Below are 14,068 nucleotides of genomic sequence, written 5' to 3'. Positions count from 1 at the left end.
GCTGGCCAGTTCCCCCCGAGCGGCAAGGAAATGAGAGGGCCGAAGGGATCACAGAGGGCTGCAAGGGAGCTGTGGTGAGCCCTGGACAAACAGCGTTTGATGCCACAGCTCATCCCTGGAACATGGGGGTGGGGGGGAATGGGATTAAGGCGGTGCTGCCCCTGAGTGTGTTCAACATGCAAGGACAGCCGTTAGCCCCGGGATCTGCTTTCAGTTAGGACAGCGTTTGTGTCTCTGAGCATGTACAGAGTACCTCACTCTCTCGGCACTAATATGCACGGCCGGGCTTGCTGGCCTCAGAAAAATGTTTTCCTGAGACCCCCAATTCCAGTTTTGGGACAAGAGTTCTCACAGTTGGGGGGCTGGCATTGCCCAGGGCTGTCTGGATCTCTGCCCCGCCCCCTGCCCCCCCCCAACAACCGGAGGTGTTTCTCAAGCGCTTCCTGGTGCTTACCTGAGTGAACTCCAGCTTGGTTCTATTTGGCGGTCCTCGTCAGCTCTTCTTTTTCAGAGGGGTTTTTATACGGGTTCACTTGCGGCCCGAATCTTCTGACTCAGCACAGCCCAGAACAAAAGTCTGTCCCGCAGAGGATCAGGCTACGAAGCCAGCCGGCCTGGCGCACAGCCAGACTGGTCACATTCAAGCCCCCTCCCAGCGCCGAACTGAGGACCCAGCCATGTGTAGCAGAGGGGTGTGGGTGGGTGTGCAGCTACTGAGCTGGCCTGAATTCACAGCCACTTTTTCACTGCCACAGCTTAGCCCAAAGGTGGGGAAATACAAAGCGCTTCAGAGCATGTACAGAATGTACCTTCCCCTCACTATTGAGGAGCCATGACATGTTGGAGTCCTGAATTAGGACTGGTTTTTTGTGATTTCCATATCTTTGTACAAGCCTGTAAAACCTGGAAGAAACTGAAGACTCAGCATCAGTCAATCAGCTTAAAGGTCAAGTTTGCAGGTGGACTTTATTGAATTATTGGGATGATGCAAAAGTCTAATTGTCTTGCCATTGCCAATTAGTGGTTTCATCATTTGTTCAGGGAAGTGTATATAAAGAGAGTTTTGGAGCTTTGTAACCAGATTAAAATATTCCCTCTCTACTGCTGTGAGCCCTGCTGTAATCTGTATGACCAAGTGTGTGAGTATGTTGGTGTAAATTTGTATTGCCATAAACTGTGTTATTTTCTATCAGTAAAATACTTTATTTTTGTACCAAACAAAACAGACTCTGTCTTGAAGTTAATTTGGTCTTTGCTGACTTTCATAGTTAAGAACCGCTGCTATTCTGCTAATTCACTGGTATAGTGAATAAAGGGTTTATAAATACTATATAAACCTCAAGATGACAAGCCTTTAGGGTGGGCCAAGAAGAGATGGAGATTTCCCACAGCCAACCAGAGGGCCGACGGGGTGGGTGGGTTGAGCCTGGCCCAAAATGCTGAGATGATCCAGCTCTGGTTCTGTTTGGTTTTCATGTAGACGTGGGTGGGTCACACCGGATGCCCCACAGACATTTTGGATGACACCTCCCCTCAGCCCTGGCCAGGAGAGCCGATGGTCAGCGGTGATGGGAGTTGTAGTCCAAAACATCTGGAGGGCACCGGGTTGGAGAAGACTGAGTTACAAGGGGCTCCTGCCCTGGCTGCATCCTGACACTATTTATATCATGGCTCTGCCAGGCAGCATTGATCCTTTTCATCAGCAGATCCACAAAAGAAGGTGTTGGATCAGCAGCTGCTCTGCGTGGGCGTAGGGGCAAGCGTCGGGTGTGCAGTGGCCAGGGTGGGGGTGGGAGAGTGTGTCTGCTGTTTTCCAGCTGAGCGCCCCCATTGCGAGATGTGATGAGTCCAGCCTTTGGGCTTGCCAACGTCTCTCTCCATTGTGTCCTTTGGGGGCTCAGCCTTTGCTGGGTATAAAACCAGGGGGCGCGCAGGGCAGTCGCGACGCTAGACTGCTCACTCCAACACAAAACACCCGCCCCGGCCCAGGTAAGAGGAGGGAGAAGGCACCGGCCCTGCACCCTGGAGACGACTGGGGCTGGTGGTCCCAAGTGTACATGGTTGAGCCTCCAGAGAACTGGGGAAAAGGGGTACAAAGGGGCAACTGAAATGATCCAGGGGTTGGAACATCTCCCCTAGGAAGGAAGGTTAGAACTTCTGGGATTTTCAGCTTGGAAGAAAGGAGGCTCAGGGCAGAGAGGACAGAGGTGTACAAAGAGAACGAGGGACCATTGTTGGGGGGAGGACACACGGGTGGTAATGGCGTCCTCAAAAGAGCTTCTTTTGCCGATCTTTATGCCAGCTGGGGGTGGCGACGGCTGACAGGAAGCTCTGGCGTGGGCCGGTCCATGGAGTCACGAAGAGTCGGAAGCGACTGAACGAATAGACACACATGCCACGGCAGGGCCGGCGAACGAGCAAAGAGTGGAAAGATGGCCTCAGTATGGGCTACACTTTTCATGATTAACTCTCTCACACACACAGCAGAGATGAGCTCTTAGAAAAAGGCAGGAAAAGCTCCTGAGATCTCTCAAAAGGAGCAAAATGCACAGGGTGAGGGGTGGAGAAAAGTTTATATTAACTAACTTTATGAAAACTGGCAAACACCTTTTTTCTTCTTTTTTCTATTTCTTTTTCTGTTTGTTTCGGTTGCCCTTTGCAAATGAACTGCTTTCGTTTCGGCCACCTGTATGCCCGTCCACTCTTTTGTGGTTTCTTTAGCTAGTACTGTTTTACGGGTGGTCTCTCGTTGTTTTTCGCAGGTGAGCCGCTTCCGAAATGAATGCGAAAATCACGTTTCTCAATAAAATTATCCAACAACGCGAGAACTCCATCTGATCCATGGGTGTCTTTCCCCCTAATCCCAGCTGTGCTCCTTAATACTCAGCAGGGAGGGAAAAGCACTTTGCACCTGCTCAGGGGCACTGCTGGAAACCAATTCTTGGGATGTTCAAGGGTTGAGCCGAGAGCCTGGATCCAGATGCCTGGGTTAAACCTTGCTATAAATTAAGCCCTGGGGGGGGGGGAGCCCCACCCAAATGCTGGAATGGGAAGAGCAGCAGAAAGCATGGGGCCGTGAGCCAAGGATGTTGCTGTCCAAATTAAGTAGGGTAGCACCCAATGGGTGTCTCCACGCACCCAAAAGTGTTGTTTTTAATCTAGCCTTCCCCTACTTGGTGCCCTGGGAATGATGGGAATTGTCGTCCGGTCTTGGGAACTACAAGGCTGGACTTGTAATCCAGCACCAGGCTAGGGTGGTACATTCTAACCCCAAAGGCATTACAGTTTCAGGCCTCCACCGGACGTGACCATGTCAGAAAGTGCAAGGGCCGTTCCACCGGACAGGAAAGAGAAGCTCAGCCCCACCCCATCCACGAACTCATCCCCCGACTCCAACGGCCAGGGCGAAGAGGCCTCAGCGGAACCCTTCCGAGTAAGCAGCTCCTGAGCAGAGAGGCAGGAATGGGGCCGATAGAAGGCCCCTGGTCTCCTTGCAGATGTGAAACAGGCACTGTGCTGGGGCTGTCTTTGTGGTCTTGTGGGGTGTGTGTGTGTATGTATGTGTGTGTGTGAAGGCACAGCGATTTAGAGAATTAGCAATTAGAGGAAATTAGGCAGCTAAACCCAGATTCGGTCTCTTGTTTACTTCGGAGGGGCGGAGAAGGGCGGAAGAATAAATTGCAGGGAGTGGCAAAGTAAAGGAACCTGAGATGTTTCTGCACAGGCTCCGATGAAATGGCAGAAAAGACGACAATGCGGGCAGGGGACAGGGAAGGCCTCACGACACCCCTTGACTGAGGTCACAGCCAGGGGGAAGACACACCCCTGGGACTCCCATCATGCCAGATTTAATCTGGGGGAATGAGGCCCACAGCAGCTGGACCTCATAGGGGCTGCATTGAAGTGGGGGGAGCCAGACTCTGTGAAAATATTACTTTCCCCAAGGGAGTCTGCGGGGTTCTTTCGGACTGGTGACAACGTCACGTGCCACAAACGTTACGTGTCACCAGCGCCCCCCAACTGCTCCCGCTCAACATTAAATCGGCCGTGTGGATTCGCTCCTGTTGCCCACGTTCTGGGTTGAGGCAGCCAGACATCCCTTGTGGACCATCTCTGGTGCAGGCTGCTGCTGGAATCTTCGGACGTTGCCTCTTCCAGGTTGTCGTGTTTGACCAGGAGAACTTCCAGGGCCAGCGGAGGGAATTCACCGGCGAGTGCTTGGACCTGGGGGAGCAGGGATTTGACCGGGTGCGCAGCGTCATCGTCTCCTCTGGACCGTAAGTGACCTTAGCCTGCAGCAGGAAGGATGTGGAGCCCAAAGAGTATGTGTAAGGATTTGGCACTCTGGACTAGGCACCGGCCAACTCTGGCAAAGCCCAGAGTGGAGGGTTTAGGCGCCGCCCTCTTGGTCTCGAAGCCCCGCCCCTTCTCTGCGCAATGGCAAAATTACCCTTATCGTGTCCATTGGGATAACGGATTCTAAATATAGTCCTGTAACAGCTATTAGGCTACTTCACAGTGCCGTGGCTTTGTTTCAAAAAGTAGTGCCTTTTGGTTTGTGCCATTTGCTCATTCTGACCTAGGCCTTTCTTGCATAGCTTGCAATACAGCAGCTCCGGTTCAGCAAAGCTTATCTTGCAAAGTAGCTATGGTGTGTGAGGTGTGCTTCCAAGAGCTACTTCTTTTCGCACTTCTTACATTAAGCGAGCAAGGGATCCAAACTTTCGCAGAATTTGTGGCTCACGGTCCCTACAAAAGGGTCAGGACTTTTTGTGCTCATGAGCAGCTCAACCATTGGAACTTTGTGAAGGAGAAAAAGAGTGCTTCTGGGCACGTGCAGAGTCCTGTAATTTCCCTTACCCTTAAGCCGGCTTGCGCATATCAGGTAGGAGTGAGCAGATCAGAAAGGTTTGACCTTCTCATTTGAGAACCTGCCCAGGCGGAAATGCTGACAGCCAATTTCACACAACTCCCTCCCTCCTTTGCTGCAGTGCCAATTCGCCCTCTGTGTTTCTGCCATTCCGGTTGTCCATGTGCTGGGCCCTCCCTACGCATGTGCAGAACAGGGCGACTAAAACGATCCAGGGGCTGGAGCATCTCCCCTAGGAGGGAAGGTTACATCAACTGGGATTGTTTAGCTTGGAAAAAGGAGGCTGCAGAGAGACATGGTAGAAGTGTACAAAATGATGCCTGGTCTGGAGAATGTGGAGAGGGAGGCATTTTTCTCCTTCTCTCAAAATACTAGAACCCAACGGGGTCATCCCATGAAGCTGATGGGTGGGAGATCCAGGACAAATAAAAGGAGGGACTTCTTCACATGGCGCATAGTTAAACTAGGGAACTCACTACCACAAGATGTAGTGATGGCCACCAATTTGGATGGCTTTAAAAGGAGGTTATATAAATTCCTGGAGGAGAAGGCTATCCATGGCTACCAGCCCTGACAGCTATGTGCTACCTTTGTTATCAGGAGCAGCAAGGCTCTGTATACCAGTTGCTGGGGAACATGGACGGGAGGGTGCTGTTGCACCATGTCCTGTTTGTGGGTCCCTGGTTGACAGCCAGTTGGCTGCTGTGTGAACAGAGTGCAGGACTAGATGGACCCTTGGTCTGATCCAGCGTCAGGGATCCTCTGATGTTCTTAGCAGCAGGTGTCATGGCAAATTCTGGAGTACAGGTGATCATAAGGACAGGTCTATAGCCACAGCCCCAAGGAAAGTCCAAAATTGCAGGTAGCTGCCTTGATTCACATCAGCCAACCCAGCACTTTTTATCTCCACCAAGGGCTCTTAAGCCCTCATTGAAGCCCAAGGCACACACCCAAATATTTTGCACTGCAGCAGGGAACAATCTATTGTTGCTGGGAAAATCCACCCTGCTACTGTGAACACTGAAGCTAAGCTCAAAGGATTAGGGAATTTTGTGGAGGTGGCAGCAGCATCCGGCTAGCAAAAAAGTGCTGGTGCTGCATCCCTGTGCCAGATGCCATGGGCTCTCAGCCCTCTTCTCCGTCCATCCGTCCCCTGTCCGTCCCCCGTCTCCCCCCCCCCTGCAGATGGGTAGCCTATGAGCAGTCCAACTTCCGCGGCGAGATGTTCGTTTTGGAGAAAGGCGAGTACCCGCGATGGGACACCTGGTCCAGCAGCTGCCGTAGCGACTGCTTCCGGTCCATGCGGCCGGTTCGAATGGTGAGTCCGGGCCAGGCTGGGTTGGGGGAGGATTCACTCAGGGGGGGGGGGGGCAATGGACACTGCAAATCTCTCTTAAGGAGACCCCTCGGGAAGAAGTGTGGCTTTCATTTCATTCACTACATTTCGCTACCGCCCCTCTCTCTGGGTGGTTTACAAAGATCGATACGCTAAAAAACGCAATCCAATAGCACACTATAAAACTATTACCACTTAGAGGCGGTAATGGGATGGATGAGGGAAAACAAACTGAAGTTGAATCCAGACAAGACGGAGGTGCTTGGTGTCGAAGGCCAGAACCTGGGTTTGGAGGTGTGTCAACTGGTTCTGGATGGGGTTACACTCCCCCTGAAAGACTGTGTTCACAGCTTGGGGGTGCTTCTGGATCCGTCACTCCAAAGGACAGCCCAGATAGACGCGATGGCCAGGTTGTGTCTACTACTATCAGCTTCGGCTGATATGTCAGCTGCGCCCCTTCCTGGAGTCAGAAGACCTAAAGATGGTAGTGCACGCGCTGGTAACTTCGAGGTTCGACGTCTGCAGTGCGCTCTACATAGGGCTACCTGTGTGCCTAGTCCGGAAACTTCAACTAGTTCAAAATATGGCAGCCAGGCTGGTCACCGGTACATCTAGGGGTGACCACATTATACCAGTCTTAAAATCTCTTCACTGGCTGCCAATTAGTTTCCAGGCGAAGTATAAAGTGTTGGTTATCACCTTTAAAGCCCTACATGGTTTGGGTCCAGGCTACCTGCAAGATCCCCTTCTCCAGTACAATCCGCCCCGCACACTCAGGTCCTCTGGGAAGAATCTACTTCAGTCAACCAAAACTAGATTGACAACTGTTACCCAGAGGACCTTCTCTTCTGCTGCTCCCAGACTGTGGAAGGGCCTGCCGGAGGAGACTCATCAGCTTGACAGTCTTTTAGCATTCAAGAAAGCTATCAAGACTGATCTCTTCCGGCAGGCCTACCCAGTAGAATTTTAGGATGCTTTTAGTATGTTTTTAGGAAGTTTTAATAATGTATACTGTGTTTTGATTAATATTTTATGTATTTCATACTTGCTGTTGTTCTCCGCCTCAATCAGAATGGAGAGACGGGTTAGAAATATTTTGTATTATTATTATTATTATTATTATTATTATTATTATTATTATTATTATTTGTATATATACATGGAGAGAATTTTAAACGGCCAGCAATCAAACTCTCGAGACCCATTAAGAAGCTGTCAAATGATTGTGAGCAAAGGAAAGTTTTATCCCGGCCCCAAAACGATGACGACGTTGGCTTTCCCCAAAAGGTCCTGGGAGTCGGTCTCTGCAGAGCTGAACTCCCTTCCCCTAAACCCCCATTGCTAGAGTGCCACAGGTCAGGGGTGACACTCCTGCTTTGCAAGGAGACCAGCCAAGGTGCAATCCTGTGCAATTCCAGTTAAAAGGTCCAGAGGCCTGGGAATGCAACCCCTGCTTTGCCCCAGAGATCTAGGGCAGCTGCTCCTGCTGCTACTTGGAGTACACTTGGACCGATGGTTGACTGGCTTAGAAAAAGGACATTTCAGGCAGTGTTGGCTAAAAGGGGAAGGAAAATGCGAAGTCCTGTACAAATGCTGAAGGGGTACAGGTGAATTGCACAGCTCAGGCAGTAAGAAAACTGCCTGTCTATCTGTCTGTCTCTGTCAAGCAGGAGGCACAGGAGCAGAAAATCCTCCTCTTCGAAAGCGCCAAATTCAAGGGGAACAAGATGGAAATCCAGGAAGACGATGTGCCGAGCCTCTGGGTACACGGCTTCTGCGGCCGCGTGGGGAGCGTGAAGGTGCCCAGTGGAATGTAAGCAGAGCTCCTGCATCTGAACGCTTTCTTCCGCAGCAATCGATGCCGCTTCTCTCAGAGACAGGAGACTGGGTGGGGAGGGCAACGGTGTAAACCCTACAGACCGAAAGGTTCTGGGGCATAAGGCAGACCTACGGGGACATCAGAGCATTCACTGCAGATATTGGCCCTGTTCAGAAGACACCTTAAACCATGGCTTTAACCATGGTGGTTAAGCCAGAAAGCCGGGCTGTGTTCAGAAGACACCTTAAACCACGGCTTCAACTGTGGTGACTAAAGCAAAAAGCTTTATTCACCATGGTTAAAGCCATGGTTTAAGGCAGGAGTCCCCAACCCCGGGGCCACAGACCGGTCCCGGTCCGTGGCCTGTTAGGAACCGGGCCGTGCAGGTGAGCTGCTTTCACCCCCCCCCCCACCCCAGCGTACCTGGGTGCAGGGCGCCATCTCTCCTGCCCAGCCGAAGCGAAGCCAGGAAGCTGGGGGTGGGGGCGGCTTCGTAACGGTGTGCCCGGCCAGAACCCACTCTGGGAAAGCGACTTGCAGGCGCGCCGTTCCAAAGCTGCCCGCCTGCCCCAGCATCCTGGGGCAGCCAAGATGCTGGAGTGGGGGGGGCTTCCCAAAACCATGCCTTCAACGCCCCCCCCTCCCCGGTCTGTGGAAAAATGGTCTTCCACGAAACCGGTCCCTGGTGCCAAAAAGGTTGGGGACCGTTGGTTTAAGGTGTCTTCTGAACGGGGCCGTTGTGTGTGCGTGGATACTCAGTTAAAAAGTCAATGTATTTTGCTCATCCTTAAGGGCGCCATGTTGGGGGAGGGTGGATCGAAAGGGCCCCTTATATCATTGGTCTTCATCAGAACCCCAGCTGGGTCTCAGCCTAATCTAAGGCGGAAGGAATCTGAAAAGGGTGACCGCTACTGCCTTGTCCTATCATTATCATTATATTATTTATTTCATTTCTATACTGCCCAATAGCCAAAGCTCTCCGGACGGTTTACCGCAATTCATTAAAAATAATAATAATACAGCATGATAATTTAAATATACAAACTGTAAAACAATTTAGACAGCTAATAATGGTTTCAATAAAATGCTAGACCTGTTCAGACGACTGGCACAAATGCTCCATCATATAGGCCATTAAATGCCTGGGGGTAGAGGGGATCTTTGCCATCCATCCGTGTGCTCCTGGGGTGAATCCTGAAGCTTTTGTGAAAGGTCATGAACCCACAGTGGTGGCACAAACCCGGTGGCCTTTGATGGACCTCCAACACGACCGGGAGGCTCCATCCATGCAAGGGAAACGGCTGACCAGCAACTGTGGTTTCAGGCCGCCGTGCCGTGATGCGTAAGGGGGTCGCCGTTCCCTGCCGGCATTTTCTTATGCTAATCTCCTTTTTGCTTCCTCCACAGCTGGGTGGGATACCAGTACCCTGGCTACCGGGGCTACCAGTATCTCTTTGAGAGAGGAGACTTCGGACACTGGAACGAGTGGTCGGCCTTCCAGCCGCAGATCCAGTCCATCCGACGTGTCCGGGACATGCAGTGGGTGCCCAAGGGGTCCTTCTTTGCCCCAGAGAGCTCTCCCAACTGAGCGGGCCCTTTCTGCCGAGTGCTTGGGCTGACCGAACCCCACGGAGGGACCCACAGTGAGCAAGAACGCGTCCCATTTCCCCCCTTTGCTTTCCTTCGCCGCGCTTTCCTGCATACGTTGCATCTTCGTGGATGACATTTCTGGAGTGAGAGCAAACTAAAGCCTTTTCAAGATGTTTCAAATCTGAGTGTGCCTGTGTGCTTTTTTTTTTTCCCCCATGTGGGATTTAGGTCTCATGGTCTGCACAGGGTTGTTTTTTGGACGGAGAGGGTTTCTTTGATGGGGGAAATCATTTGTTCTGTGCGCCTACAGCAGCCTTGCCCTACCTGTTGTCCTCCAGATGTGCTGGGGATACAACTCCCACCATCTCCAGGCAGCATGGCCATCTGGAAGAAAGTTTTTGGAGCAATCCCCCTTCTGCCAACACAGACATCTTAATAAACTGGAAAGGCTGGTCTCAAAGATCCCCTTCAACTTTCTGCCTCTCTTTCATCTCTCTCTCTCTCTCTGTGTGTGTGTGTGTCTTAAGGATCAGGCCAAAGCTCCATCTAGACCAGCACTCTGTTCACACAGTGTGGCCAACCAGCTGTCAACTAGGAACCCACAAGCAGGACACAGTGCAACAGCACCTTCCCACCCATGTTCCCCAGCAACTGGTGCACCCAGGCTTAGTGCCTCTGATACTGGAAGTAGCACTTAGCCATCAGGGATAGCCTTCTCCTCCAGGAATTTATCCAACCCTCTTTTAAAGCCATCCAAACTGGTGGCCGTCACCACATCTTGTGGTTGTGAGTTCCATAGTTTAACTGTGCGTTGCGTGAAGAAGTCCTTCCTTTTTACAGCGCATAGAGGTCACTCAAAAGCCTTTCACTGTCCATCAAGAGGGTGAAGGGACCGGACCCATAAAACAGACTCCTGCTCTGGACTCATCTGAATGTCCTCAGGGATCATCCTGGGATTTGCGCTCATTTGCATTAAGTAATGCGCATCTGTGCATTTGCAAATTAAGCCCTAATGCGAATGTATGCAAGTAGAACGAAATTCTGTTTTTTAAAAATCTGATTCCGTCAATGAGCAGACAATGGAATGGAAGATGCTGGACCTTTCCAGACGGAATGGATTTAACAAAACCCACCCATCCCTAGGCCAAAGTATTGGCTTGATGGTGCAGAAGCACCCTTTGCGCTCCTTCTGTCCGTGTAGAGATACGCTTGAACAGAGGAACTGGTTCTGCTTCCTCCAGGGCCATTTGGGCCTTGTTAAGCTGGGAATATAGGCAGAATCATAATTCCCTCTGCCTTCCACGTATGGCTGCTGAGTCATTCATGGCACCCCGAATCTCTCTGAGTGTCGTGTTTCTCAAAACCTCCCACCTCCTTGGGAGACAATAACGAGGCCTGCTAAGAAATCCACAAAGCTTTATGCAAGCAACAAACATCTTTTCCCACCTGAAGAGAGTCTAATCTCTAGGAACTTTCCCGTAGGCAAAACTATGCAAACTAAGTGAGACAATTGTCCTTTCAAGAAGAATGGAAAGCCCTTTCCCAAGACGCGTTAACTTTAGAGAGACTAATTGTGATACAACTTTTGTCGGGACGCCAGCCAGGCAGACTTTCTCTCACCTTCCTTTAGCTCCGCCCATTTTTGTCTGCGGCGTACTCTAGGATCAGCTAACCCCTCCGTGCCCTCCCCTTCGGAAGAATGTTGGCTTCCCACTGACTGTGTATTGTTTGCCCTTGAGGAGATAAGCTCTGGAGAGGGCTCACTCCCAGCTGGTGAAGAGCCCGTGAGAGCTTTCTCCCCCACTGGTATAGCCTGACATGTTTCTGGCGCCGACTCCTCTACTTCAGAGTCTTGGGGCCTTGCTAGACCTACCTTTAAATCCCGGCGTGTGGAGGGGTCAGCCTGTGCTAGACGTAGCGCGGGCTGTCGCTCCTGTCCACACGTGACATGTGACGGGGTGTATCGGCCATATTTTTTAACCTTAAAGGGGCCATGTGCGCAGGAGCGCACCAATGACAAGGTAGTCCGTTGTTATTGTTTTTAAAAAGGGTTCCCCGCTCCCCCCTGCTCCCGATTCCCCCCCCCCGTGATCTCCAATCCCCCCCCCCCAGCCAGGCCGCGATGTCCGATCCCCCCCATCGCCCTTGGGCCGAGATTCCCCCCCCCCCATGTCCCCTGGCTCTTTTCTTCTCCCCCATCTCTCCCGCTGGGTCTGCTCTTCCCCCCCCGGCCCCAATCTCCCCCCCCCCCGGTGATTTCCCCCCGCACACCCGATGGGCACAGCGCTCAGCTTCTCCCAGCTACTCGCGAGTAAGCCGTGCAGCCGGGGAAAAGCCGCAGAACTGGCTAGACCTTCCTCAGCCTGGGGCTGCGGAAATACTGGGCCACAACTGGTGCCAGTTATCCCGGGCCAAGGGAGAGTTTATCCCGGGCTGACCCTTGGATCCCCTGTGCATCACCTGGACAGGCTAAACCCTCATCTAGCAACGGCCTGATTCTGATTGATCACCTGAAACGTCTTCTTCCAACCCAGGAGGCGCAGGGCTAGACATGACACCGAGTGTCTGCTCTTCCCTCTTGCCCCTTGTAGAACCCTCCTGCATTCCACCCCCACCACCCCCTGCTGCCCACAATAGCTCCTCAGGGCCCCTGGCTCGTCTGCTGGCTTTGCACCCACCACATCAAATTCAGAGGAACCCCCCGGCTTCTCCCTAAGCTGCACAGAAGTCCCCTCCCCTCCACCTGTTCCCACCTCCCTCAAAGCGACAGCTTGGGGAACGGCCTTATCCACCTGCCCCTGTAAATCGAGAACAGTTGCAGCCATGGGTGTTTGGAGGGTGCTCCTGGAAGGCAGCAGGCGGAGGCGCCAAGCCGCCTCAAAAACCCGGCAAGGCTTGGAGGGCAGCCAACCGGGTGGATGAAGCCGGGCGTGTGGGCGACCGCAGGAACCAGTTTGTGCAACCTGTCGAGGGCATTGCTCCACGCCTCTAAGCAGAACAGCAAGGCGTTTTAAAAAGAGAGCGCAAAAGGAGGAGATGGCGAGCGAGAATGCCGACGGAACTGCGGAGCTAAGAGCGCCCCAAAGAAATGGTAGGGTTTGCAGTGCTGGGACAAGCCCGGTGAGGCGAGGCAGAGCCTGCTCCACGCTGGCCCCGCCCAGCACTCCAAGCACAGATCCAAAGCAAATTGCTCTGCTGGCTTTCCTTCCGAGTAAATACACTCAGAGTGGTGCTGACAGGCAGGCAAGCCACAGCACGCCAAGGGCCTCAGCTGCCTTCAGCTTCTTTTTTTCCCAAGCTAAGCAGAATGAGACAAGGAGCGTTTGAAGAAGAACTTTTTTAAAAAGGCTATATCTGTCTTTTACCAGCAATAGGGGGACGTGCCCAGGGGAGGGGGAAGCAGCTGCCAGTTCAACTCATGAAAGCCATTGCTTCACCACGAGAGCTGAGGAGTAGAACTCTCACTTCAACTCATGATAGGCATTGCTCCACCGGGTTACTCTCTTTGGAGGGCTCTGATGGCCCTCCAAGTACAGGAGAGAGTGAGGGCACGTCCACATGGGATGCCCTAGGGGAGCTCATCCCCTTGCACCACATCTTTTCAGTTGTTCCCCAAAGTTAGGGTGGGGAGCAGTGCTGTGTTTCTATCTCTTATTATTGGCTTAGTATATGATTTCAGGTTGTGTTTGTGCATTTGGTGGGGCTACTGTTTTAAAAAACACTGGGAAAAATCCGTTCAGTATAACGCTGATATTGTTTTATAGGGTGCTGATTGCCATAAGCTTTTCCATTCACCTTCAGTGAAACAGGTGCACAGATCATGTTCCCAAATCATTTTTAACCCTCCCTTCTCTGGGAATTGACAATTCAACATCATGGGATATATATCAGAAGCTGCCCCTTTAACTTTTAACTCAGGAATCCTTTTGGTCAGAGGTTCTAACTTAACCTGCATCTTTTTCTGCACCAAGTGCTTATTGAAGGAATGAACACCCATGCTTTTTTTATAGTGGTGCTGTGGGAACATTTATATTGTTGTTGAGTGTTTTCTTTTACTCGGTGTGTTTATTGTATTTGTCCTTACTTGAAAACCAATAAAAATAGTATTAAAAAAAAAAATCCGGAAATTTTACATCTCTAGGTGGGCGGCACCCTCCGCTCAATGTGACCCCCCCAAAAAGCCACAAAGGGATCCCCATCCGACCTGCTCTTCTTCCCAGTCCAACCCCAAAGCGCTGGTGGCAGGCACCCCACACACACACACCCGCCGCCCAGGGCCCAATCCCCCAACCCCGGCGCTTGGGAAGGAGGCGGCACCCGAGGCACACCCAGCTCAAGCAAGGGAGATCCTCCACACCCAGGCTCAGAGCTGAGGCGCCCATGACCCCCCCATTCATCACCGAGGGGGGCAGAAAGGCTCCAAAGCGAGGGGTGGGCTGGGGTGGGTCCCACA

At 52.0% G+C, this 14,068-nt stretch overlaps 1 protein-coding gene across 1 annotated transcript; it reads left to right on the top strand.

Moving 5' to 3' along the window:
- The first annotated feature begins 3,310 nt into the window (after positions 1-3,310).
- On the top strand, positions 3,311-9,643 carry CRYBB1 (crystallin beta B1). The gene is made up of 5 exons (XM_063144319.1): positions 3,311-3,433; positions 4,159-4,277; positions 6,056-6,188; positions 7,877-8,019; positions 9,433-9,643. The coding sequence occupies exons 1-5, from the start codon at positions 3,311-3,313 to the stop codon at positions 9,611-9,613; spliced, it is 699 nt and encodes a 232-aa protein (XP_063000389.1). The 3' UTR covers positions 9,614-9,643.
- Positions 9,644-14,068: the final 4,425 nt, after the last annotated feature.

This window comes from Elgaria multicarinata, chromosome 18 (genome assembly GCF_023053635.1).
Source record: "Elgaria multicarinata webbii isolate HBS135686 ecotype San Diego chromosome 18, rElgMul1.1.pri, whole genome shotgun sequence".
NCBI lineage: Eukaryota > Metazoa > Chordata > Lepidosauria > Squamata > Anguidae > Elgaria > Elgaria multicarinata.
The sequence above is the reverse complement of the archived record's forward strand: the minus strand, read 5'-3'. Positions and strand labels throughout refer to the sequence as shown.